Source organism: Chiloscyllium punctatum, chromosome 4 (assembly GCF_047496795.1).
Source record: "Chiloscyllium punctatum isolate Juve2018m chromosome 4, sChiPun1.3, whole genome shotgun sequence".
NCBI lineage: Eukaryota > Metazoa > Chordata > Chondrichthyes > Orectolobiformes > Hemiscylliidae > Chiloscyllium > Chiloscyllium punctatum.
In genome coordinates, this window is record NC_092742.1 from 12818536 (window position 1) to 12845030 (window position 26495).

A 26495-nucleotide genomic window follows, 5' to 3' on the forward strand; every position below is an offset into this window, starting at 1 on the left:
ATGACCATTGGTTCTGGAACACTTGGTTCCCTGTCAATGGGAATATCCTTCCTACGTTTACCCGGTCCAGTTAGAATTTTTTAATTTTGTATTGAAATCCTCTCCCCCCCACCACCCCCACTCCCACCCCCCACTCCCCACCCCCCCCCCCCCCCCCCCACCCTGCTCCATTATTCTTCTAAACTCCTGTGATTATAGTCCTGACTGATCCAATTACGGCAGGACTGGCAAGATTTTTGGTCTCTTTGGGAAATTGAGGGATATGAGGAGTGGGCAGGAAAGTGGAGTTGAAACCTGGGATCAGCTCTGGTGGAACTGAAATGATGGAGCAAACTCAATGGGTGAAGTGGTCTACTCCTGCTACTGCAGTGGCCATTCGGTCCCTTGAGCCCATGTTGGCTTTAACACTTTCTCACCAAATCAATCTCGCTCTCCCAAAGCCACTCTATTTTACTTTTCCTTTTCAAAGGATATTTGAGACTGAAATAGACAGATTTTTTAATTTTTAGGGAACCAAGGGTTACGAGGAAGAGACAGAAAAATGGAGTTTGAGAGTTATCAGATCAATCATGATCTCATTGAATAATGAGGCAGATCTGATGGGCTGAATGGCCTACTTCTGTTCCGATGTATTCAGGGGAGGCTGTGGCATAGCGGACAAATAATCTAGAATCACACATCAACATAGCAGGCGTATGGGTTCAAATCCCAACAAGGAAACATTTTTCAGGACTATGAAAAGGGGGAATGCAATTAATTGACAAGTCTCTCAGAATTATCACTGACTCAATGGGTTGAATGGCCTCTGTCAGTGCACTGAGATTTCAAGAGCACTGCTGCATGAATTTGAGAGATTGGAAGATTGGCAGAAAAGATGGATCTTGACTGTAAAAAGCTGCATATCTTGTTGTCAGATTTAGTACTGGTTAAAGGTCCAGCAATTTTGGAAGTTACAATTTTGGAAGTATCTTGCCTGACTTACAATTATAATTTGTGGGGATGCTTCAAGAACATTACACAGCTTTACTTGGAAGGGTTCATTATTCAAAGACAATCTTCGACTAATATTAGGAGAAGACTCAGAATTCATGTTGATAAGATCACAGAAAGTACTTCCATCCTCAAAGATAAAAGTGGAAAATATGTTCGCCACAGGGTCATGTCTCCATGACAACGGAGAAGCAGCTCGATCCATGGAAACCCAATTGGTGATTGAGGACTGCTGCATAGCTGATTTTTAGTTGGATTTAGCCACAGGTCAGCCATCAATTCAGAAAATTCAATCTCATCAAGACTTGCACCCAGCACGCTGGTGACTTGTTACGTTGTGCTAAAATTATTAAGTTTATAAGATGATCCTAATTTTGGACTGTAGGTTTAAATAAAGTGTAAAAGAAGGAGGTCACTTAGGAAGGGAAACATAGGAAGAATATTGGAACAGGAGTAGGCCTTTCAGCCTCTCATGCCTGTTCCACACTTAATGGGATCACGGCTGACCTGTAGCCTAACTCTATATACCTGCCTTTGGCCCACCTCCCTTCACTTAACAAAAAACATTATCTCAGATTTAAAACTAACAACTGATCTGGCATTCACTGCTGCTTATGAAACAGAGTTCCAAATCTCTCTGTGTGAAGAAGTGCTTCGTATCATCTTTCCTGAACGGCCTTGACCTAATTCTCAGACAATGTCTGGAATCCCCAATCAGTTTATCTTTATCTACCGTCTTTCCCTGTTAATATCTTAAAGACGTTGATCAGATCACCCCTTAACCGTCTAAATTCTAGAGAAGACAGGCACTTGTATAATCTGTTCCGCAGTTAGTATAACAGTAAACCTCGGTGATATAATCGCTGGGGATCAAACTATAAGACCCCATGAAGTAGGAGCAGATGCAAGCCATTCAGCCCATTGAGACTGCTTTGCCATTCAATTAGACCATGGCTGGTTGATCACCTGCAACTCCACTTTTCTGCCTTTTCCCCATAACCCTTAATTCCCTTACTGACTAAAAATCAGCCTTGAATATACTTAGTGACCCAGCTTTGACAGCTCTCTGTGGTAAAGCATTCCACAGATTCACTCTCTTCTGAGAGAAGAAATTCTTCCTCAGCTCTGTCTTAAATGTGTGACCCCTTACTCTGATGTGGAGGTGCCAATGTTGGACAAGGTCAAAAATCACATGACACCAAGTTATAGTCCAATAGGTTTATTTGAAAACACTAGCTTTCGGAGCACTACTCCTTTATTAAGAGAAGGACAGCGCTCCGAAAGTTAGTGCTTTCAAATAAACCCATTGGACTATAACCTGGTGTTGTGTGATTTTTGACCATACTCTGAGATGATCCGCTGCACCTGATGTGGTCTCCTCTACATTGGGGATACAGGCCGTCTACTTGCGGAACGTTTCAGGGAACACCTCTGGGACACCCGCACCAACCAACCCAACCACCCTGTCACTGAACACTTTAACTCCCCCTCCCACTCTGCCAAGGACATGCAGGTCCTTGGCCTCCTCCATCGCCAGACCCTGACCATACGACGCCTGGAGGAAGAGCGCCTCATCTTCCACCTAGGAACCCTCCAACCACAAGGGATGAATGTAGATTTCTCCAGCTTCTTCATTTCCCCTCCCCCCACCTTATCTCAGTCCCAACCCCCAGATTCAGCACCGCCCTCTTGACCTGCAATCTTCTTCCCGACCTCTCCGCCCCCACCCCCTCTCCGGCCTATCACCCTCACCTCCTTCCACCTATCATATTCCCAGTGCCCCTCCCCCAAATTCCCTACCCCCTACCTTTTATCTCAGCCCGCTTGGCACACCAACCTCATTCCTGAAGAAGGGCTTATGCCCGAAACGTCGATTCTCCTGCTCCTCGGATGCTGCCTGGCCTGCTGTCTTTTTCCAGCACCACATTTTTCAACTCTGTTTGCTGTGATATAGACCATTTGTTGTGAGGGATACAGAGATAGTGTAGGTTAATGGTGCTGAAACAAGATCAAAGGATGATCCCATTCAATGGCAGAGCGAGCCCAAAGGGCTGAATGGTCTCCTCATTAGTTTCTCATGAGTCCTAATGTCAATCCCTGCCTGACAAAGCACGGTCAGCAAAAACTTGCAACAGTGAGTGAAATACTCAGACTGCAATTGCCCAACCAAACAACTAACCCTTCAGTGCTATCACTGAGTATTAAATGGTAATTAAAGTCAGATGTAACTTACCAGAAGAATGAAGACAGCCAAGGTTGTTTCTGTGCAGTAGCAATGGCATATGGTAGAGAGCCCCCGGCTGATAAACAGAAGGGAGTCTATTAGAAGTGATGCTTTATAACAGGGTCAAAGGATTAAGAATTTCTTTTTAAAGTGTGTATAAATATCTATGTGATCTAGTTTATATGCAACAGTATGACTTTTACAAACAAAAGCAATTCAGTTTACCATTCTTATAAAATATTATAGAACAGGTCTACAATGACAATTTGCATTTATTTAGCACTTTTAACATAGTAAAACAACCCAAGCAGCGTCACAGAAGAGTTTTATACATAATCGGATGTGATAACACATAAGGAGATATTATCATGCACCCACGCAGCAAGAGAAAGTGAAGAATCTACCTGGGTATCCCTCTAAACTTGTTCTGACATTCTCAACAGTTGGATAAACCTATTGAAAGAGACCATGGTTAATACAGAATGAGATTCAAACACTTCACTTGTGTACTTGAGTTAAATTTAAAACTGGCCATTAATAATAACTCATCTTCAACTGCTTCATCAATGACCTTCCCTCCATCGTAATGCCACAACAGAGAATATTTGGTAATGTTCAGCACCATTTGCAATTCCTCAGATATTGAAATGGACTACATCCAAATACAGCAAGAACCGGACAATATCCAGGCTTGGGCTGACAAGTGGCAAGTAACATTAGCACCACATAAATGTCCAGGCAATGGCCATCTCAGACAAGGGAAAATCCAGCCATTACTCCTTGACATTCAATGGCATTAGCATTACTGAATCTCCCACTATCAAAATCCTTTGGGTTACCATTGATCAGAAATTGAACTGGACTAGCCACAAAAATACAATGGCTACAAGAACAGATCAGAGGCTAGGAATCCTAAATCAAGTAACTCACTTCCTGACTCCCAACGCCTGTCCACCATCTACAAGGCACAAGACAGGAGTGTGATGTAATACTCCCCACTTCCCCAGGTAAAGGCAGTTCCAACGATAAGAAACTTGACACTATCCATAACAAGGCAACTTTTTTGATTGGTATCACATTCATAAACATTCACTCCTTCCACCACCAACACTCTGTGCATCCACTATAAGAGGATTCAACAAGGCTCCTTAGACAGTACCTTTCCAACCCATAACCATTTCCATTTAGATGGACAAGGGCAGCAGATACCTGGGAACATCACCAGTTGCAAATTCCCCTCCAAATCACTTACCATCTTGACTTGGGTCAAAACATTGTTAGTATATTTTTTAAAAATTATTTTGATAGTGCAGAAAAGCAAATAAGTTACGTTGAACATTTGTAAAGTGCTGATTAGGCCTATTTCAGGGTGCAGTATTCGATTCTGGGCTCCACAGTTTCAGAAGGATGTTTTGGCCTTAGGGAGAATGCAGGGGAGATTTACCAGAATGGGCGCAGGGATGGGAGATTTCCGTGATGTGAAGAGACTGGGACTGTTCTTCCTTGGAGCTGGGAAATTAATGAGACAGTTGATAAGATTTGTTAAAAATCCTGAATGCTTTTGACAGAATTAATCAGGAGACACAGTTTCCATTGGCAGAAACACTGATAACCAGATTGGGTTATTTAACTGTCAAAAAAAGCAGAGGATATATTTTCTTATTAAGCAAATTGTTATGGCCTGGACTGTATTGTTTGGCAGTGGATTTAAAGAAAATTAGACAATTATTTGAATGAAAAATATTTACAGGGCTCTTGGATGAGGGATGGACAATAAAGGCTGCTAGTCAGTGACGTGCCATGAGAGAATTTAAACATCAGTTCGATACCCACGAGCTAGCATTAGACTCAATGGGCAGAATGTCCTCCAATTCTATGAGTATACTCACCAAATGAAGAGGCACTTTCTGGTTGCTCTGGCATTTACCAAGCATTGTGAGGCTCTCCTTAAATTCTGAACACAGCCATTTTGTTTCATCAGCTCCCAAGGAGCCAATGCTGGAAAACTGGCCAATGAGGGGCCACGACTCTTGGTTCGTCACAGGTGATGCACAATTATTCAAGATCTATTGGGAAAATACAAAACAGGATCACAAGCAAACTTCTGGTGAGTAATCCAGTGGTAACGTCCCTGCAACATGTACAAGCAGTCTGTGTATTTATGGACTGTGAAATAGTGAGGATAATTGGCAAATTGCTAGGTAGAAAATAATTGGAATAGTTTTCCCAATGGGTTCAGTCATCATGAAACTGAATCGTATGAATCATGACCATCCTCATTCTAGAGAAAGTAAGGACACTCAAAACAGGAGCAGCAGTGTCCTCACTTGAGATTGTGGTTGCAATCCTGAAAATCACAATTTAAAGTGAAACAACCTTAAGTGAAGCATTGGTTCTCATAAGAGTCAATGTTAAAATTGGGGTTAGGTTCTGTAGATTGTCCTTTAGCAGAGAAATAAGTTAAAACATTAAACCTGGACCCAATAGGTTGAAATACAGTTTTATATTTAAGATAATGGATAAAAGAACAAGATGATCACAGGAGAGAGGGAATACAGTAAATTCCTACATCGGTACGTGAAATAACACATAATGATCACAAATTAATACACCACACACTGAGTAGTTAGGGTATGAAATGGACTGTCTGGCAATGTCATAGAGGCAGGTTTAACTGAGGCTTTCAAAAGGGCAGTGGGTGTTTTTATTGTAGATAGCAATGGGGTGCAGGATTATTATGGTGGAGGTGGCAGCTGTTTGGCCCATCATACCTAAACTGGCCCTACTATGCAGTCCGACTCTATTATCTAGCACCAATCTCCTGCTTGTTTCCCATATCCTGATGCACCAGTGCTACCCAAAAAACATCCACTGCCTAACCAATATGCAAACAGGACTCAAAAATGGGTATGGATACAGGTTGCGTGGAATTTGTCCAGCTACATCATCACAGTGCATGTCTCGGCTCTGGAGGCAGGACATAGCAGATTTGTTAAAATGGGAGCAAGGGTGAGACACTGGAGAAGATGGGGTTGTTCTCCTTAGAGTGGAGAAGATTAAGGTAAATTTAATAAAGATGTCCAAAATCATCAATTGCTTTGATAGAACTGACATTCTTTGAAATGGAAGGAGGTTTGGTCAACAGAGGATTTATTTTGTATAAAAATTCACTGATGGCCAGCATTCATTGCCCATTCTCTGTTGCCCTTGTACTGACTTGCTTGCGAGGCCATTTCATTCAGCAGTTAAGAGTCAACCACATTGCTAATGGTCTGGAGTCACATGTAGGCCAGACCAGGTAAGGATAGCAGATTTTCTTCCTTAAAGGACATTAGTGAGCCAAATGGGCTTTTCCAACAATCAGCAATAGTCATCATTTGATTCAGAATTCTAGATTTTTTTAAAATTCAAATTCCACCATTTGCTGTGGTGGGATTCGAACCAGAGTCCCCAGAGCATTAGCAGAGTTTCTGGATAAATAATCAAGCAATAATACTGCTAGGTAATATATAAGGTAATGGATAAAAGAACCAGAAGATCTTGGGAGAGAGGGTATACAGTAAGTGTTCAATTAATTCAATGGCTCAATGATAGCTTTCAAAAAAAGGAAAGTATATAAGCATTGAGCTTAAAAGAAGTCTTCCGGTCAAGTGCCCAGTATAATGGTCCACTAGAACAACGTCTCACCAAGTGTGGAGTGAGCTCAATGTGTACCTCATTCTGCACTGGTCAATACCTTCACTCCCCACGGCTCAGGTTGTTGCCTGAGGAATACTGAAAAGCAATACAGTCAGTGAGAGATTGTGGAGGGTGTGGGCAGGATAGGGAGGAAGGGAGGATGGGGCAAGTGAAGTCCGTCTACAGAATCACACTTCCAAAAAACAAATTCATTCATGGGATGTAGGTGTCACTGGCTAGGCCAGCATTTATTGCCCAGCCTTAATTGGCCAGATAGCAGATAAGAGTCAACCACATTACTGTGGGTCTGGAGTCACATGGAGGCCAGACCAGGTAAGGATGGCAGATTTCCTTCCCTAAAGGAAGATTGTAAATCAGATGGGTTTTTAATGATAATTGACAAGGGTTTCATGGTTATTTGGAGATTCTTTATTCCAGACTGTTATTTTATTCAAATATCACCACCTGATTTGAACTCAGGTGCATGGGCCTGAGGTTCTGGATTGCTAATTGAGCGACATTACGACCATGGTACCACTGCATCCACAGATGGACCACCCCTCACTGCCCTTGCGAAGGAGTTCGCAAGCCAGCTTTTTGGATCAGAGGTACACTCAGGGTGCTGTTTGGGGAGGGAGTGCCAGGGCTTTGAGGTGCAGAGAAGGTTGCAAGAAAACATGTCCTGCTGATGGCAATCAATGAAGCCACACTTCTCTGAAAAGTTCTATTAAATGGCTACAAAGGGGTAGCACGGTGACTCAGTGGTTAGCACTGTTGCCTCACAGCACCAAGGCCCCTTGTTTGATTCCAGTCTCAGGTGACTGTCTGTGTGGAATTTGCACATTCTCCCCCTGTCTGCGTGGGTTTCCTCCGGGTGCTCTGGTTTCCTCCCACAGTCCAAAGATGTGCAGGTCAGGTGAATTGGCCATGCTAAATTGCCCGTAGTGTTAGGTGCATTAGTCAGAGGGGAATGGGTCTGGGTGGGTTACTCTTTGGAGGGTCGGTGTGGACTTGTTGAGCCGAAGGGCCTGTTTCCATACTGTAGGGAATCTAATCTAATAAAAAAAAGTGTTGTGGCAGCACTGGGCTGATGTGTTTGCATCCAAGTTATAATTGTTTAAGATTCAACAGTGTAGTAATTAATTATGAAATATAATGACTTGTTTAAAATGTCACATCAATGCGTGCCACTTGTAATTCTTTTCAGCACACAGATGCTTACAGTTCTAAGAAGTATCGTTATTCAACTGTGCAAAGATAGTTCCCACAAGAGATATTTCTCTATGATTTTCAAGGCAAAGCTAGATTTACATACCTTGCCGAGTTTTAAGTGACCCCATTTTTGTTTCTCGTTACCTTGGTGACGGCCAGGAGTGGAACCAATGAGATAAACTCTGCCAAAAAAATAAGTTAATAATTAAATAATTACATGCAAACTGTTTTAAAACGAATGTGAATAGAAAGACAAAAGACTCGCACTTAAAGGGAGACCTTCACGTCCAAGTACTTTTCAGCCCATTAAATATTTCCTGTAGGGTAATCATTGTTAAACTGTAGGAAATGCAAGGCAAGACCCCACATGGTCAGGGATGTGGCTGGAGGATCAAACTCATTGGCCAGTCCAGGACTTTCAGAACCCATGACCAATGGACATGGAATTTCCGAGGTGGATACTCGTTTATGAGTGATTCCTGATGATGAATGACCAGATTACCTTCTTTTGTGACACTGAATGAAGGATAAATATTGGCCAGGACAATGAGGAGAACGTAAGTGTCACAGAGGGTTTTTGTTTTGATCTCCTACCTGATTGGACAGACATAAACTCTATTTAGGTTGCATCCAAAATATAGCATGGATGGCACAGTGGTTAGCACTGCTGCCTCACAGCGCCAGAGACCCAGGTTCAATTCCCACCTCAGGTGACTCTCTGTGTGGAGTTTGCATGTTCTTCCCATGTCTGCGTGGGTTTCGTGCAGGTTAGGTGAATTGGCCATGCTAAATTGCCCATAGTGTTAGGTGAAGGGGTAAATGTAGGGGAATGGGTCTGGGTGGGTTATGCTTCGGCAGGTCGGTGTGGACGTGTTGGGCCGAAGGGCCTGTTTTCACACTGTAAGTAATCTAATCTAATCTAACAGTAAGGCAGTTATCCCCACGTACTGGTCCAACAGTCATTCCCTTCATTAACTGAACCCAATTGGATTCCAAGCCTAATGGTGAAATCTAAAACTGGATACAAACCTATTTCTTCATTGTTTATTTACAGGCTGCAGCATTACATCTTTAAATATTCAATATGATTTGAACAAAGTGAGAGAGTGGGCAAGGCATGGCAGATGAAGGATAAAATGTGAGGTTAGCCAAATGCTGATAGACTGAGATAAGGGTGAGGTGCAACGAGACTTTTATCTTTTACAATTGCTGGAAGTTAGCATTGCAGGTGCAGAAGGCAGTGAACAAGACAAATGGTACACTGGCCTTCATAGCGAGAGGATTTGAGTTGAGGAGCTAGGATGTCGTGCGGCAATTGTACAGGGCCTTGGTGAGACCACACCTGGAGAACTGTGTGTAGTTTTGATCCCTTTATCGGAGGAAGAATGTTCTAGCTCTGGAGGGAGTGTGACAAAGGTTTACCAGATTGATTCCTGTGATAACAGGACTGGTGTATGAAGACAGACTGGATCAGTTTGTACCATCTCAACTTTGAAATATATCACTATCCCTTCACTGTATTTGGGTCAAAGTTCTGGGGAATTCCCTTCCTAACAGCATTGCAGTTGTACCCATAACACATGCAGCAGTTCAAGAAGGTGAGCTCATCAATACCTTCTCCAAAGCAAATAGGGACAGGCAATAAACGCTGGTCCAAACACTCATTTCATGAGTGAATAAAAAATTATTCACTGGAATTTAAAAGAGCGAGAGGGCATCTCATAGAAACCTATAAAATTCTAACAGGACCACACAAGGGTAATGCAGGAAGGATGTTTTCAATAGCAGGGGAGTCCAAACCCAGGAGTCAGAGTCTGAGGATACAGGCTAGAACATTGAGTACTGAGATGACGAGAAATTGCTTCACCCATTGAGTGGTGTGCCTATGGAATGCTTTGCTGGAAAAGCGCAGCAGGTCAGGCAGCATCAAAAGAACAGGAGAATCAACGTTTCTCCTGCTCCTTTGATGCTGCCTGACCTGCTGCACTTTTCCAGCAACACATTTTTAAGCTCTGATCTCCAGCATCTGCAGTCCTCACTTTCTCCTATGGAATGCTTTGCCAGAGGAAGCAGTTGAAGCAAAAACAGTGCATAATTTCAAGAAGGAGTGAGATATAGTTCTTGGGGGTTAAAGTGATCAAAGTGTACGGGGAGAAAGCAAGCACTGTGTTGGATCATCAGCCATGATTACACTATACAGTGGAGCAGGCTGGAAGGGCTGAATGGTCTATCCATGCTCCGATTTTCTACGTTTCCATGTTTCATGGAATCTGAGCATTGCTGTTTCAATCTGTTCAAAGATGTTATTACATAACTCTGCAGGAGGTGGGGCTTGAACTCAGGTCTCCACAGAGCTACAAACGGATTATCCAGTCATCGAGAGGTACTACACGGAAACAGATCCTTCGGTCCAACCCGTCCATGCCGACCAGATATCCCAACCCAATCTAGTCCCACTTGCCAGCACCTGGCCCATATCCCTCCAAACCCTTCCAATTCATATACCCATCAAAATGCCTATTAAATGTTGCAATTGTACCAACCTCCACCACTTCCCCTGGCAGCTCATTCCATACACGCACCACCCTCTGTGTGAAAACGTTGCCCCGTAAGTCTCTTTTATATCTTTCCCCTCTCAGCCTAAACCAATAATGTTTTCATTGTAGGATCTTAATATGCACAAATTAGCTGCCGTGTTTCTGATATTAAAAGTGAATGTACTTCAAATGTACTTCCATAGGCTTTGGAATGTCCGCAGGATGAGAATGGTGCTATATAAAGCCAACTGATAGTGGTTGAAGTGGAAGGAACAAGTAGCAGATCAGCATTCAGCCTTGGTCTCTGGTAGGAAAATACACTAAGCATCAAATAAAGCAAAGCAGAAATGCAAATAAGCAAAGTGATGCAAAACAAACAGTTGGCTGACACAAGGAGTGTCCAAGGGCAAAATTGAAGAGCAGTGGAGGGTCACAGCCACTGAATCTTTTTAAAAAGTTGCCATTTAGTGCTGAGGCAGTAGTAGAGCTACAGACTGACTTTTTTTATATATTGATGGGATGTGGGTGTCAGCAGCTCGGCCAGTATTTATTGCCCATGTCTAATTGCCCAGTAGGCATTTAAGAGACACATACATTACTGAGGGTCTGCAGTTACGTGTAGGCTACAACAGGTGAGGATGGAATTAACCTCACGAAAGGATATTGGTGAACCAGGTGGGTTTTTACAACATTCTACAATGGTTTCATGGTCTTAATTCCAGACTTTTACTGAATTCAAATTCCACCATCTGCCATGGCAAGATTTGAACCCTGGTCCTCAGAGCATCTCTGGATTAAATAGCCTTGCGGTAACACCATTAGGTAATCACCTTCCCAGAACTGAATTATCCTCACAATCTATATACCTCCCTTCAGCCCAAACAATAGTCACCTAACTTCAACATGTTCAATGCAAGGTTTCAGAAAAAGGAGGAGGCCATTCAGCCACTCTAGCCTGTTGGCCCATAGCTGATCTATATTATAACTCCATCTACTACTTCAGTCCCATAAGACCGTAAAATACAGGAACAGAATTAGGTTATTTAGATCATCAAGTTTGCTCTGCCATTCAATCAGGGCTGAAATGTTTCTCAATCACATTCTTTTTCCATACCCGTTATTTTCTTTTCATTCAGTCGAGGGAATGTTTCAACCTCAGGTTTGATATTTTCTGGTTGTTCTTTGTCTCAGGATAGGGGCTGCATGAGTAGTAGATTTTCATCTTGACATTATACTTGAATAGGTAAAAACAATGACTGCAGATGCTGGAAACCAGATTCTGGATTAGTGGTGCTGGAAGAGCACAGCAGTTCAGGCAGCATCCGAGGAGCTTCGAAATTGACGTTTCTGGCAAAAGCCCTTCATCAGCCCTTCATATACTTGAATAGCCTGACTCTAATTTCAAAAAGCCATTGGAGTGAACAGAGTCCACTGATGCAGTCCGAGACATTAATCATCTGAACACCTCACTTAAATCACCCATTCACCTTCCTACACATTAAAGACTACTGTGTACAATCCGACCTCATCATTTATAGTTCTCATTATTCCTGGTGGGCGTGCAGATGATGTTTCCACTGGGAGGAGAGACCAGGACCCGAGGGCACAACCTCAGAGTGAAGGGCGGACCCTTTAGAACAGAGGTGAGGAGAAATTTCTTCAGCCAGAAGGTGTTGACTCTGTGGGACTCATTACTGCACAAGGCTGTGGAGGTTAAGTCATTGAGCGGTATTTAAGACAGTGATAGATAGGTCCCTGTTTATTAACGGGAATCAAGGGTTATGGGGAGAAGGCAGGAGAATGAGGTTGTGAAACATACCAGCCATGACTGAATGGTGGAGCAGACTCAATGGGCTGAAGGGCCTAATTCTACTTGTATATCTTAAGGTCTTATAGATTCCACTGCACTCCCTCCAAGGCTCAAATATTCCGATGTATATTATAAATACCCACTCATTTTTTGACAATGATTCTTGGAAGGTATAGAAAAGCTTGCAAGGAACATGATGTCACCGTGATGAATTAATAGATACAGGCTGTGCCTTCCATTAAAGATCCAAGGCAGGCCTCTGTCATAACCAGCACAACCTGACCTAGTAGATCTGTATAAAACCGAGCAAACTGTCTATGGAACACTCATTCTGCAACTATCAGAACACAATATAACTCTTCAAAACTCTGTTCTGAAGAATAAAAATTACCACTAGCTTAGGGTGACACAGTGGTCTGCACTGCTGCCTCACAGCGCCAGGGACCCAGGTTCTGTGTGTGTGTGTGTGTGTAAGTGTAGGCATCTGGAACGCGTTGCCAGCAGAGATGGTAGAGGCAGGCACGGTAGATTCATTTAAGATGCGTCTGGACAGATGCAAGAGTACATGGGGAGCAGAGGGATACAGATGCTTAGGAATTGACCGACAGATTTAGACAGTACATGTGGATCAGCTCAGGCTTGGAGGGCCGAAGGGCCTGTTCCTGGGCTGTAAATTTTCTTTGTTCTTTGTTCTCTGCAACTGAGGAAATCAGGGAAAGCAACAAACTTAAGGAAGAAATAAATAACTGCCAAGATGAGTGACAGGTTGGCTGACTGGTCAGATTATTAAAATAGCAGGGAATGGTTAAATGGTTAATTGGGAAAAGGAAATCATAATGTGAGTGAAAGTGAGATAGAATTGTACAAATGAATATAGCAAGAGTTTCTACAAGTTTCTGAAAAGGAAAGAGTTAAAAAAAAAACTGTCCTCCAGAGAGTTTGGATGGGGAGTGAATGGTAAAAACTGAGGCAATGCCTGAAGAAACGTATAAGTATTTTGCTTCCATCTTCACCATAGGGGATACAAAAAAACATCCCAATTATCATTGGGAAGCAGAGGTGGAAGGAAAAGAGGGAGCTGGTGAAATTACAATCATAAGAGATGTGGTACTGAGCAAACTGATAGAGCTGCAGGCTGACAAGTCTCTGGGTCCAGGTGGACTTTCACCCGAGGATCATAAAAGAAGTTGCTAGGGAGGTAGTAAATGTGTTAGTGTTAATCTTTTAAAATTTGCTGGATTCTGACAAGGTCCGATCAGACTGGAAAGTAGTAAAAATTTCATGAAGGGAGGAGACAGAAAACAGGAAACTATAGGCTGCACGGTTGCTCAGTGGTTAGCACTGCTGCCTCACAGCACCAGGGACCCAGGTTCGATTCCAGCCTCGGGCGACTGTCTGTGTGGAGTTTGCACGTTCTCCCAGTGTCTGAGTGGGTTTCCTCTGGGTACTCCGTTTTCTCCCACAGTCCAAAGGTGTATGGACCAGGTGAATTGGCCATGCTAAATTGCCCATAGTGTTAGGTGCATTAGTCAGAGGGAAATGGGTCTGGGTGGGTTACTCTTTGGAGGGTCGGTGTGGACTGGTTGGGCCGAAGGGCCTGTTTCCACACTGTAGGGAATCTAATCTAATCTATAGCTTGATGTCTGTCTCGGGGAAGGTGTTAAATCAATCAATAAAGACATTAAACCCACACACGTAAAAACCCAAGGTAACTGGGAAAGGTCACCACTGTTTTGTCAAAAGGAAATCATGTTATATCAATGCATTGTTGTTCATTGAAAAAGTAACACATGTTGTTGGCACACAGTACTTGGATTTCTTGGAGGCATTTCATAAGGTGCCCCATAAAAGTTCACTGTGCAAAGTAAAAGCATTTAATGTAAGGGGTAGCATTCCAGTACAGAGAGAAGATTGGTTGGCTGACAGAAAACAGGCAGTATGTGCAAATGGGTTTTTTTCTGATTGGCAAGGTGCAAAGAGTAGACTCTCACAAGAGTGTGTGCTTGGGCCTCACCTGTTTACAATCAATATCAATGACCTTGATGAACAGAATGTAGCAGTTTGCAGATAGCACAAAGCTATGTAGGTTGTAAGAATGGCATAAGGTGTTTGCAGATGGATATAGATACAGGTAGCTCATCTATAACGCAATGGTTGTGTTCTTGTGCAACCCCGCAACACATAAAAATCATGCTTTAGGAACAGCACTTAAAGTGTTGGCAATGTAATCGCATTACAGCTAACACATATTTTTAAAAGTTCATGCTTCAGAATCAATGTGCCCAATTCATCAATGGCCTTACAGTGAATTTGTGTTAACGCAACGTGTTATGGCAGAACAACCTGTAGGTTAAGTAAGTTGGGAACAGATCTGGTAGGAGTTTAATGTAGGAAAATGTGAAATTGTTAGTAAGAGGAATAAAAAAGCAGAGTATTACATAAATGGAGAATGACTGAAGAATTTTGAGGTGCAGAGGGATCTACGTGTTCTATTGCATGAATCACAAATAGTATGCAGTTATAGCAAATAACCAGGAAGGCTAACAGAATGTTATCCTTTATTATGGAAGGAATTGAACATAAACATAAAAAGGCTATAGTTTAGTTATACAAGATATTGATAAGACCACATCTTGAATACTCTGTGCATTTTTGGTCTCCTTATTTAAAGGAAGATTTAGAAGAGTTGGAGGTGATTCACAATGAGTTTATTCGATTGATACCCGGAAGGAGAGGGTTGACTTTTGAGGAAAGATTAGTCAGATTGGGCTTGTTTCCACTGGGATTTAGAAGGGTGAGGGGTGACTTAATTGAACTGTGTAAGATCCTGAATGATCTTGCTAAAGTAAATATGGAATTGATGTTTCATCTTGAGAGAGTTCAGGTCTAAGGCCGTTGTTTTTAAGGGTCACCCTTTCAGACAGAGATGAGGATAATGTGACATAGGGACACTCTGTCTTAGACTGCAGTGGTGGCAGGGTCATTGAATATTTTGAAGAAGGTTGTAGATGGATCGCAGTTGGGCAAGGGAATCAAAGAGGTAGATAGGAAGATAGAATTCAAATTACAAACCGAGCAGCCATGATTGAATTGAATAGTGGAGCAGGCTTGATAGATCAAGTAGCTCCTAAATCGCACATTCGTAATAAGTGTTGCTTTGTATATGGTCAATTAATGTTCACCGACTACATTCAACTAAGTATAATTAACATATAATTCATAACTATATCAAGTTAATCCTCCAAAGTGTCCCACTTGGAATCACTAATCCATCATTGATGGTTATTAAAATCCATCTGGTTCACTGCTGTCCTTTCAGGAAAGGCCGTCTTCCATCTTTACCCATCTCGCCTACATGACAGTCCAGATCCACAATGAAGGGGCTGACTGACCTTTGAAATGGCCGAGCAAGCTACAGAGTTCAAAGACACCTATGGATGGGCAACAAATGCTCGTCTTGCCAACAACACCCACATTCCGTGAAGGAATAGAGAACAGCTTTTAACTCTCTCTCGATGCCCTGAGAAACAGGAGGATTCAAAGCCACTTGTTGAGCAGTTCTGTTGTCTAAAACAGAGTGGCCTTAGTAATGGCAGATGCCCTTTGTCCACAGTTTCTGACTTCATTTTAATATGACATTTAGAGGTTTGCATGTGCTTTTGTTGTTGAAACAAGCTAATTACCATTTCGTTCATTCACTTCCCTGACTTTGCCCTTTGGTTCCCACTGCCCTAAAGCCCTATCATTGCTGATGTCAATGTCACTGTGCTGCCCCTGGGTAACCTACACGGTCTACCAATGCCATTGGTGGTTCTCATGGAAAAAGTGAAAGCCCCCAACTCAATGAACCTGCTTCTTTTGTTCGTATCACTCTCTCATTTTGAGCAGCCCTCCCAGATGTTTGGGTAGCTTACTGTCCAGTTCCCTATTCAATGTTTCATCCAACAGTTCACCTTTGTCCTGATTTTCAGGGAAAAACACTGTCCGGACAGATCCAAGGAACCAGAGTTAGCTGGGATCCAGAGGTGGGAGAGAGTCATTCACAGGATCCATGTTACATTGAGCTACATCTAGTCTACAGCACGAAAACAGGCCATTCAGCCCAAATTGTGGTGCTGGAAAGCACAGCAGATCAGGCAGCATCTGAGGAACAGGAATTGACATTTTGGGCATAAGCCTTTTATCAGGAATTGAATCTACAGCACAGAAACAGGAACTACGTCAAGTCTACACTACAGAAACAGGAACTACGTCAAGTCTACACCACAGAAACAGGAACTACATCACGTCGACACTACAGAAACAGGCAATTCAGCCCAAATAATCTGGACTGCCATTTCTACTCCAAATGAGCCTCCTTCCACCTTTTTCTCACCCTTCGATTTCTTCCCCCTTTATTAGTTTATCCATCTTCTGCTAATCACATCCTTCTCTTTTTGTGGGAGCAAGTCCCTCACCCTAGGCCCCTGACCGGATGAAGTTCAATTGGGTCCCGATACTCCCGAGGTGATGCATTCAGAACACACCTGGTTTCTGATAAATCGTGCTGCTTTACGTGAGCGATCCACTCCCCGAGCCCCGAGGATCGGTAAGCCGCCAGGTAATCAATCAAGTCGCGTTTGAAGTTCGTCATGGATTCACCCGCTGTTTCAGGACTCCCCTCTGGCAACCGGGGGTATAGAGGGCTCAGCCATATCCTAGCAACAAGCAGGAAGGAAAGGTTCATTCAACATTCAAACAGAAGACAACTGCAATTCTAAAGTACCTCACACAATTTCAAGACTTCCCACCATGCTTCACAGCCAATGATGTACTGCTACCGGAGGGAAACAACCATTGTGTGCACAGCAAGCCCCCACAAACACGGATGCAATAGTAAACCTAATATATATTTTTAAGATGGTGTTTTCATTGAGGGAACCCAGGTAACAACAGGAGACCCCTCCCGGCTCTTCTCAGAAACAGTCAGGATGACAACAGAGGAGACTTGTATGGGTTCCTGAAATTTGCAAAACAGGAGGCTCCCTGGTTAGGGATGACATGGGATGAGAGAAATGGGCTCAGAGTGGCTTGGCAATAAGGGCCAGGGAATCTGATTGATTGAGGGTGCTCCTGCTCATTGGGCATCTCCCTTAAGTCATGAGAACCTCAGACATGAGCAGCAACTGCATTCATCTTGCTGTGGTCACCTCGCACATCCACTGATGGATAAATGACAACCAAATCTCACTGTCTCGGCCCAATCGTGCTGTTTTATGCTGTTAACAGAACCCAGAGCTTTGAAGTAAAACTACATTGAGAATACAGTATAAAAATAGGCCACTTGTTGGTTTAGGCTCCACATAAGCCTCCGCCCACCCTCATGTATCCAGCCATACTCAGCATCACATTCTGTACCTTTCTCCCTCATGTGCTTAACCTAGCTTCGCTTTTCTACACCTCAACTACTCTCTCTGGCCTAAATGAATAATCTGGCAGATAGAAACACCTGGTGTTTACCCTCAGCACAGTAGAAGATGAACAGAATTTGTCAGTGGAAAAAGCTAGAAAAGTGGACAAAGGAACAGGAGGATAGGTTGCCGGGAATATGATGAAGGAGGACAGGAAAAGATTTTGCTCTGAATGCTGAGCAACTTCCCATTATAACATGGTAACAACGAAATGACATGCTGTGGAAGCTTTTTATCTTGCATTCATCAGGACAGACACAAGAACATCATATTTCAAAGAGAACAACAATTTATAACAGCATGAGATAAGAATGCTGACTGGCTGACAAGTCAACTCTAACTGATTGAGGCATTGTCATGGAGAATCTTTCAGGGAACTAATGTTATCGAGGAGATTACTGAGAATACAGGCTACTAGACTAGGTGTGATTGAGGTTCACAAGAAGGAGGTCTTAGAAATCCAGCAGTGTGTGAAAATAGATAAGTCCCCTGGGCCGGATAGGATTTATCCTAGGATCCTCTGGGAAGCCAGGGAGGAGATTGCCAAGCCTTTGACATTAATCTTTAAATCGTCATTGTCTACAGGAATAGTGCCAGAAGACTGGAGGATAGCAAATGTGGTTCCCCTGTTCAAGAAGTGGAGTAGAGACAATCCTGGTAACTATAGACCAGTGAGCCTTACTTCAATTGTTGGTAAAGTGTTGGAAAAGGTTATAACAGAAAGGATTTATAATCATCTAGAAAAGAATAATTTGATTAGGGATAGTCAGCACGGTTTTGTGAAGGGTAGGTCATGCCTCACAAACCTTATTGAGTTCTTTGAGGTGACCAGACAGGTAGATGAGAGTAAACCAGTTGATATGGTGTATATGGATTTCAGCAACGCGTTCAATAAGGTTCCCCACAGTAGGCTATTGTACAAAATGCAGAGGAATGGGATTGTGGGAGATATAGCAGTTTGCATCAGTAATTGGCTTGCTGAAAGAAGGCAGAGGGTGGTGGTTGATGGGAAATGTTCATCCTGGACTCCAGTTACCAGTGGTGTACCACAAGGGTCAGTGTTGGGTCCACTGCTGTTCGTCATTTTTATAAACGACCTGGATGAGGGCGTAGAAGGGTGGGTTAGTAAATTTGCAGATGACACTAAGGTCTGTAGAGTTTGGATAGTGACGAAGGATGTTGTAGGTTACAGAGAGACATAGATAAGCTGCAGAGCTGGGCTGGGAGGTGGAAAATGGAGTTTAATGCAGGCAAGTGTGAGGTAATTCACTTTGGTTGGAGTAACCGGAAAGCAAAGTACTGGGCTAACGGTAAAATTCTTGGTAGTGTAGGTGAGCAGAGAGATCTCGGTGTCCAGGTACACAGATCCTTGAAAGTTGCCACCCAGGTTGACAGGGTTGTTAAGAAGGCATACAGTGTTTTAGCTTTTATTAATAGAGGGATCGAGTTCCGGAACCATGAGGTTATGCTGCGGCTGTACAAAACTCTGTTGCGGCCGCACTTGGAGTATTGTGTACAGTTCTGGTCACCACATTATAAGAAGGATGTGGAAGCTTTGGAAAGGGTGCAGAGGAGATTTACTCGGGTGTTGCCTGGTATGGAGGGAAGGTCTTACGAGGAAAGGCTGAGGGACTGGAGGCTGTTCTCGTTAGAGAGAAGAAGGTTGAGAGGTGACTTAAAAGAGACATACAAGATAATCAGAGGGTGAGATAGGGTGGACAGGGAGAGCCTTTTTCCAAGTATGGTGACGGTGAACACGAGGGGGCATAGCTTTAAATTGAGCGGTGATAGATGTCAGAGGTAGTTTCTTTACTCAGAGAGTAGTAAGGGTATGGAATGCTTTGCCTGCAACGGTAGTAGATTCACCAACTTTAAGTACATTTAAGTCGTCATTGGACAAGCATATGGACGTACATGGAATAATGTAGGTTAGATGGGCTTCAGATTAGTATGACAGGTTGGCGCAACATTGAGGGCCGAACGGCCTGTACTGCACTGTAATGTTCTATGATCTATATCTCCTACATTTTTGTTTAATTCAAGAATAAGGGGCAAAACGTGGACATGGTCCCTTTTCTGCAGAGGGCAGGTCTCTGCTCATGGATGTAAGCAGCTTCCTGGAAGTGAAAGGGAGCTCTGGTGTCTGGCTGATAGTTTTTAAGTTGGCCATTAGTATAATCCTTGTCACACTTGGCACTGTTCAGCAAATGCCATGCAATTGCAGAATCACATCTAACATTTTTTTTCCTTGTCCAGGAGCAGTGGGAGACAGAGCGGAGGTGACGTGGAGACCAGGAGGGTGCCAGGAGGGTAAGCACTGATTATATATTTGGGCAGCGGCTAAACCCAAGATACTACACGTGTAGTATCTCCCTCCCGCCCTCCCTCCTCTAACCAGAAGAAAAAGACTCTGTAAGATAAGGTTTTAATTTTTATTTTTTCTCTTTCTTTTCTTTTATGCATTTAAGTCCATTGTTTGGTTTTAGTTAGTTGATATAAAGCTAAAGGCAGACAATGGCAGGGGACCTCAGACCCGTGGCATGGGCCTCTTGCTTGATGTGGGAGCTCAGGGACATGGCTGATGTCCCTGGCTCTTACACTTACAAGAAGTGTGTCCAGCTGCAGCTCTTGTTTGACTGCATGACATCTCTGGAGCTGCGGATGGACTCACTGTGGAGAATCTGCGATGCTGAGGAGGTCGTGGATAGCACGGTTAGTGAACTGGTCACACCGCAGGTTAGAATTGTTGAGGGAGACAGTAAATGGGTGACCAAAAGGCAGAGAAAGAGTAGAAAGGCAGTGCAGGTGTTCCCTGTGGTCATCTCCCTTCAAAATAGATATACAGTTCTGGATACTGTTGGGGGAGATGGCTCATCAGGGGAGGGCAACAGTTGTCAGGATCATGGCACCGTGGCAGGCACTGCTGTTCATAAGGCCAGGAAGACGACTCATAGGGCCATACTCACAGGGGATTCTATTGTAAAGGGAGTAGATAGGCAGTTCTGTGGTCGAAAACGAGATTCCCAGATGGTATGCTGCCTCCCAGGTGCTTGAGTCAGGGATTAGCTGCACAGCATTCTGAAAGGGGGAGGGTGAACAGCCAGCTGTCTTGGTGCATATAGGCACCAATGATATAAGTAAAAAATGAGATGAGGTCCTGAAAGCAGAATTCAGGGAGCTAGGAGAGAAGTTAAAAAGAAGGAACTCAAAGGTAGTGATCTCAGGATTGCTACCAGTGCCACATAGTAGCCAGGGTAGAAATGAAAGAATAGGCAGGATGAACACGTAGCGTGAGGGATAGTGTAGGAGGGAATGATTAAGATTTGGTGGACATTGAGACCGGTTCTGGGGAAGGTGGGACTATTACAAATTGGACAGTCTACATCTGAACCAATGTCCTTGGGGGAGGTTTTGGGTTACTGCTATTGGGGAGGTTTAAACTAATGTGGCAGGGGCTGGGAACCAGAACAGAAAACAAGTAGGCAGTGAGGTGGAGAGTGGAGACTGTAAGAATCATGAAGTTAGCATTAATAAAGGGAAGAATAGGCAGAGAGCAGATGAACACAAAAGAACTGGTGACCTAAAATGTATATACTTTAATGCAAGGAGTATAGTGGGTAAGGCAGATGAACTTAAGGCTTGGTTTGGTGACTGGGAGTATGATGTTATTGCAATCACAGAGACTTGGTTGAAGGAAGGGCATGATTGGCAACTAAATGTTCCAAGATATAGACGCTTCAGACAGGGCTATAAAAGAGGGTGAGGAATTGCATTGCTGACCAGGGATGATATCACAGCTGTGCTGAAGGAGGACACTATGGAGGGCTTGAGTAGTGAGGTATTATGGGTGGAGCTGAGAAATAAGAAGGGTGCAGTCACATTAGATTAGGTTAGATTCTCTACAGTGTGGAAACGGGCCCTTCAGCCCAACAAGTCCACACTGCCCCTCTGAAGAGAAACCCACCCAAATCCATTCCCATACCCTATATTTACCCCTGACTAACACACCTAACATTGTGGGCAATTTAGCATGGCCAATTCACCTAACCTGCACATCTCTGGACTGTGGGAAGAAACAAGAGCACCCAGAGGAAACCCACGCAGACACGGGGAGAAAATGCAAACTCCACACAGACAGGCGGGAATTGAACCCAGGACCCTGGTGCTGTGAGGCAGCAGTGCTAACCAATGAGCCACTGTGCCACTGTTGGGGCTGTATTACAGGCCTCCCAACAGTGAGCATGAGGTAGAAGAACAAACAGATTATGGAAAGATCTGGAGGCAAAAAGGGTAGTGGTGATGGGAGATTTTAATTTTCCCAACATTGACTAGAATACACTTAGTGTCAGAGGTCTGGATGGGGCAGAATTTGTAAAAGCGTCCAGGAGAGTTTTCTAGAGCAGTATGTCAATAGTCCGACAAGGGAAGAGGCCATATTGGGCCTGGTGTTGGGGAATGAGCCAGGCCAGGTGGTAGAAGTTGCGATGGGGGATTTCTTTGGGAATAGTGACCACAATTCTGTAAGTTTTAGAATACTCATAGACAAAGATGAGTGTGATCCTAAGGGAAGAGTACTAAACTGGGTCAAGGCCAATTATATCAAAATTAGGCAGGAGCTGGGAAATGTGGATTGGACACAGCTATTTGAAGGGAAATCCTCATTTGATATGTGGGAGGCTTTCAAAGATAGGTTAAAGATGTCCCATTGAAAGCAAAGGAGAGGAAAGGCAAGATTTGTGAACCGTGGATGACAGGAGAAATCGTACGACTAATCAAGAGGAAAAGGGAAGCATTTGTAAGGTCCAGGCAGCTAAGAACAGAACAGGCCCTGGAGAAATATCAGGAGAGTAGGACAAGTCTTAAATGAGGAATCAAGCGGGCTAAAAAGGGTCATGAAATAGCTTTAATGAACAGAATTAAGGAGAATCCCAAAGCCTTTTATTCTGATATAAGAAGCAAGCAGGTAGCTAGAGAAAGGATTGATCCACTAAAGGATAAGGAAAGAAGGCTGTGTGTCAAACCTGAGAGAATGGATGAGATTCTGAATGACTACTTTGCATCAGCGTTCACTGAGGAGAGGGACATGATGAATCTTGAGATTAGAGATAGAAGTTTAACTAGTCTGGATCACATTGACATAAGTCGGGAAGATGTGTTGGGTAGGCTAGAGGTTATTAAGGTGGACAAATCCCCAGGACTGGATGGGATCTATCCCAGGTTGTTGAGGAAGGCAAGAGAGGGAATAGCTGGGGCCCTGACAGATATCTCTGTAGCATTCTTAAATACAGGTAAGGTGACGGAGGACTGAGGGTTGCTCATGTTGTCCCCCTGTACAAGAAGGGTAGTAGGGATATTCCCGGTAACTACAGACCAGTGAGTCTGACGTCAATGGTGGAAAAGTTGCTGGAGAAGGTACTGAGGAATAAAATTTATTTATATTTGGAAAAGAATGGGCTTATCAGTGATAGGCAACATGGTTTTGTGCGGGGGAGATCATGCCTTACCAACTTAATAGAGTTCTTTGAGGAAGTGACCAAGTTGATAGATGAAGGAAGGGCTGTTGATGTCATAGACATGGACTTTAGTAAGGCGTTTGATAAGGTTCCCCATGGTAAACTAATAGAGAAAGTGAAGTCACATGGTGCACAGGGTGTTCTCGCTAGGTGGATAAAGAACTGGTTGAGCAACAGGAGACAGAGAGTAGTAGTTGAAGGGAGTTTCTCGAAATGGAGAAAGGTGACCAGTGGTGTTCCGCAGGGGTCAGTGTTGGGGCCACTGTTGTTTGTGATATACATAAATGATCTGGAAGAGGGCACTGTTGGTCTGATCAGCAAGTTTGTAAATGACATGAAGATTGGTGGAGTAGTAGAAAGTATAGGGGACTGTCAGAGAATACAGAAGGATATAGATAGACTGGAGAGTTGGGCGGAGAATTGGCAGATAGAGTTCAATCCAGGCAAATGTATGGTGATGCATTTTGGGAAGTCTAACTCTAGAGCGAATTATACAGTAAATGGAAGAGCCTTGGGAAAAGTTCTTGAGCAGAGAGATCTGGGAGTTTAGATCCATTGTACCCTGAAGGTTGCTGCACAGGTGGATAGAGTGGTCAAGAAGGCATATAGTATGCTTGACTTAATCGGACGTGGTATTGAATATAAGAGCTAGCAGGTCATGTTAAAATCGTACAAGACATTGGTTTGGCCGCATTTAGAATACTGCGTACAGTTCTGGCCGCCACATTACCAAAGGGATGTGGACGCTTTGGATAGGGTGCAGAGAAGGTTTACGAGGATGTTGTCTGGTATGGAAGGTGCTAGCTATGAAGAGAGGTTGAGTAGGTTAGGATTGTTTTCATTAGAAAAAAGTAGATTGGGGGGGGGCCTGATTGAGGTCTACAAATTCATGAAGAGTATAGACAGGGTGGATAGAGATAAACTTTTTCCCCCAAGGTGAAGGATTCAATAATGAGAGGTCACACGTTCAAGGTGAGAGGTGAAAAGTTTAAGGGGGATAAAAGCGGCAAGTACTTTACACAGAGGGTGCCGAGAATGCGTTGCCAGCAGAGGTGGTAGAGGCAGGCACGGTAGATTCATTTAAGGTGCATCTGGACAGATGCATGAGTAGGTGGAGAGCAGAGGGACACTGATCCTTCGGAATTGGGCGATAGGTTTAGACAGTAGGTTTGGATCAGCTCAAGCTTGGAGGGCCAAAGAGTCTGTTCCTGGGCGGTTAACTTTCTTTGTTCTTTAACATTTCAAAACTAAACGAAGATAAGCAAAGGTATACTAGTGGCAATTCCTCTGCTCTTCTACAAAATAGTCATGCCATGGAGGCAATTCAGACTCAGCTTAATTGACGTCTTAGCCAAAATAGCCATCTCTGAGAGCACAACACTTCCTCAGTACTACAGATTGTCAGGCATAGACCTCTGGGGCTGAATGGTCAGACGGAGGGGAGAGCAGAGCTGAAAGACTGAAAGAGGAGGATGTGGGGTGTAGGGCCCAATCATTTCAAAGTGATAAGGTGCAGAGGAATTGAGAGATGAGCACACACGTTGGGACTGAGGAATTGGAGTCACATCTGAGCAACTCTGTCCCAGAGGAGACTAGCTTGACAAAGGGATATAGATTATTGAAGTGGGCAAAGGTCTGGCAAATAGAGAATCAAACGAGAAAACATGAAATTATTCATTTTGACAAAAAGAATAAAAATCAATTATGTTACCTAAATGGTAAAAGGTTGCAGAACTCTGAGATGCAGCAGGATCTGGCTGTTCTTGTGCATGAATTGCAAAACATTTGCATGAAGGTACAGCAAGTACCTGTTTCCTTCCAGAGGTGCATTAGTCAGGGGAAAGGCAGAGAAATAAGGTCTGGGTGGGTTACTCTTTGGAGGGTTGGTGTGGACTTGTTGGGCCGAAGGGCCTGTTTGCACACTGTAGGGATTCTAAAGTAATTAGGAAGACTAATGTTATTATTACAAGGGAACTTGAATACCCCAAACATTTTCATTGCTGAGACCACATCTGGAATACCATGCACATTGTTGATCTACTTATATAATCCAGTGTAAATGCATTGGAACCAGTTTAGACAAGGTTTAACAGACTGATACATGGAATTGGTATACTGCATTGTGAGGAAAGGTTGGTCAGACCAGTCCTGTATCTACTGAGTCCGAACTATCACGGCAACAGGTTATAAACTTCTGACCTTGTCCACCCCAGTTCACCACCGGCACCTCCACACCGTGGCTACCATCAACACTGTATCTACTAGAATATGGAAGTGCAAAAGGCAACTTGATCAAAAGATACAGGATCCTGAGAGGTCAGGATGGATGAGGAGAGGATGTTTTCTCCTAGAACTAGAGGTCGCCACTTCAAAATGAGGGATTGACCATTTAAGATGAAGAAAAGGGCAACTCTTCTTGAAAAGTCAGTGCAAGTAGAACCTTTGAGTATTTTTCTGACAGAAATTAATCCTTGAAAAGCGAGGGGGTGAAAGTTTACCTGGCCATTGGCATGAATGTTGAGTATCCAGCAAAAGCCATGATCTTATTAAATGGTGAAGCAGGCTTGAAGGGCTGAGTGGCCACCTCCTGCTCCTAATTCATATGATCATGTGGTCCCTTTGAGAGGGAGGTGAGAGAAAGAAATTACATGAAAGACAGGTACTTATTTCATACTCGAGATAAAAGACAGACAAAAAGAGACCTGTCTTTACCAGAAGCAAAAGCGAGTTTTGCGTTTAATATGCAGACAATCAAATCATCACAGTCCTGTTTTCAGACAAGATTACTGAAGTGGGAGTTTGGGAAGAGGGATATTGCTGTTAAGAGCTACATTAAAGAGAGGCAAGTCGGCACATTATGTCCCCAAGCTGTAAGACTGTAAGGAGAACAATGTCACTCAATGACGCAAAATATAGTCTCAGTGTTATGTTTTCTCTCTCTCTCTCTCTCTCTCTGTTCCTTTCCCCAAAGTAATATCTCAGCTATTACTTTGCTCCCCCTTCCCACTCCTTAGTATGTACAGTCTGTGCTGGATTGGAGAGCAGCTATTTGGTAACAGGAGGCATCGCTGCCTGATCCAA

At 43.5% G+C, this 26495-nt stretch overlaps 1 protein-coding gene across 5 annotated transcripts in view; it reads right to left on the reverse strand.

The window, feature by feature from the left end:
- Positions 1 to 26495, reverse strand: part of tdp1 (tyrosyl-DNA phosphodiesterase 1) — a 137804-nt gene that overhangs the window by 75709 nt on the left and 35600 nt on the right. For all 5 annotated transcript variants that reach the window (XM_072568087.1, XM_072568083.1, XM_072568086.1 and 2 more), the window contains exons 8-12: positions 16978 to 17148; positions 8208 to 8286; positions 5104 to 5280; positions 3619 to 3667; positions 3224 to 3290 (exon numbers count right to left, since the gene is read on the reverse strand). In XM_072568087.1, the coding sequence (XP_072424188.1) occupies positions 3224 to 3290; positions 3619 to 3667; positions 5104 to 5280; positions 8208 to 8286; positions 16978 to 17148 (543 nt within the window). The remainder of the gene's footprint in view (positions 1 to 3223; positions 3291 to 3618; positions 3668 to 5103; positions 5281 to 8207; positions 8287 to 16977; positions 17149 to 26495) is intronic.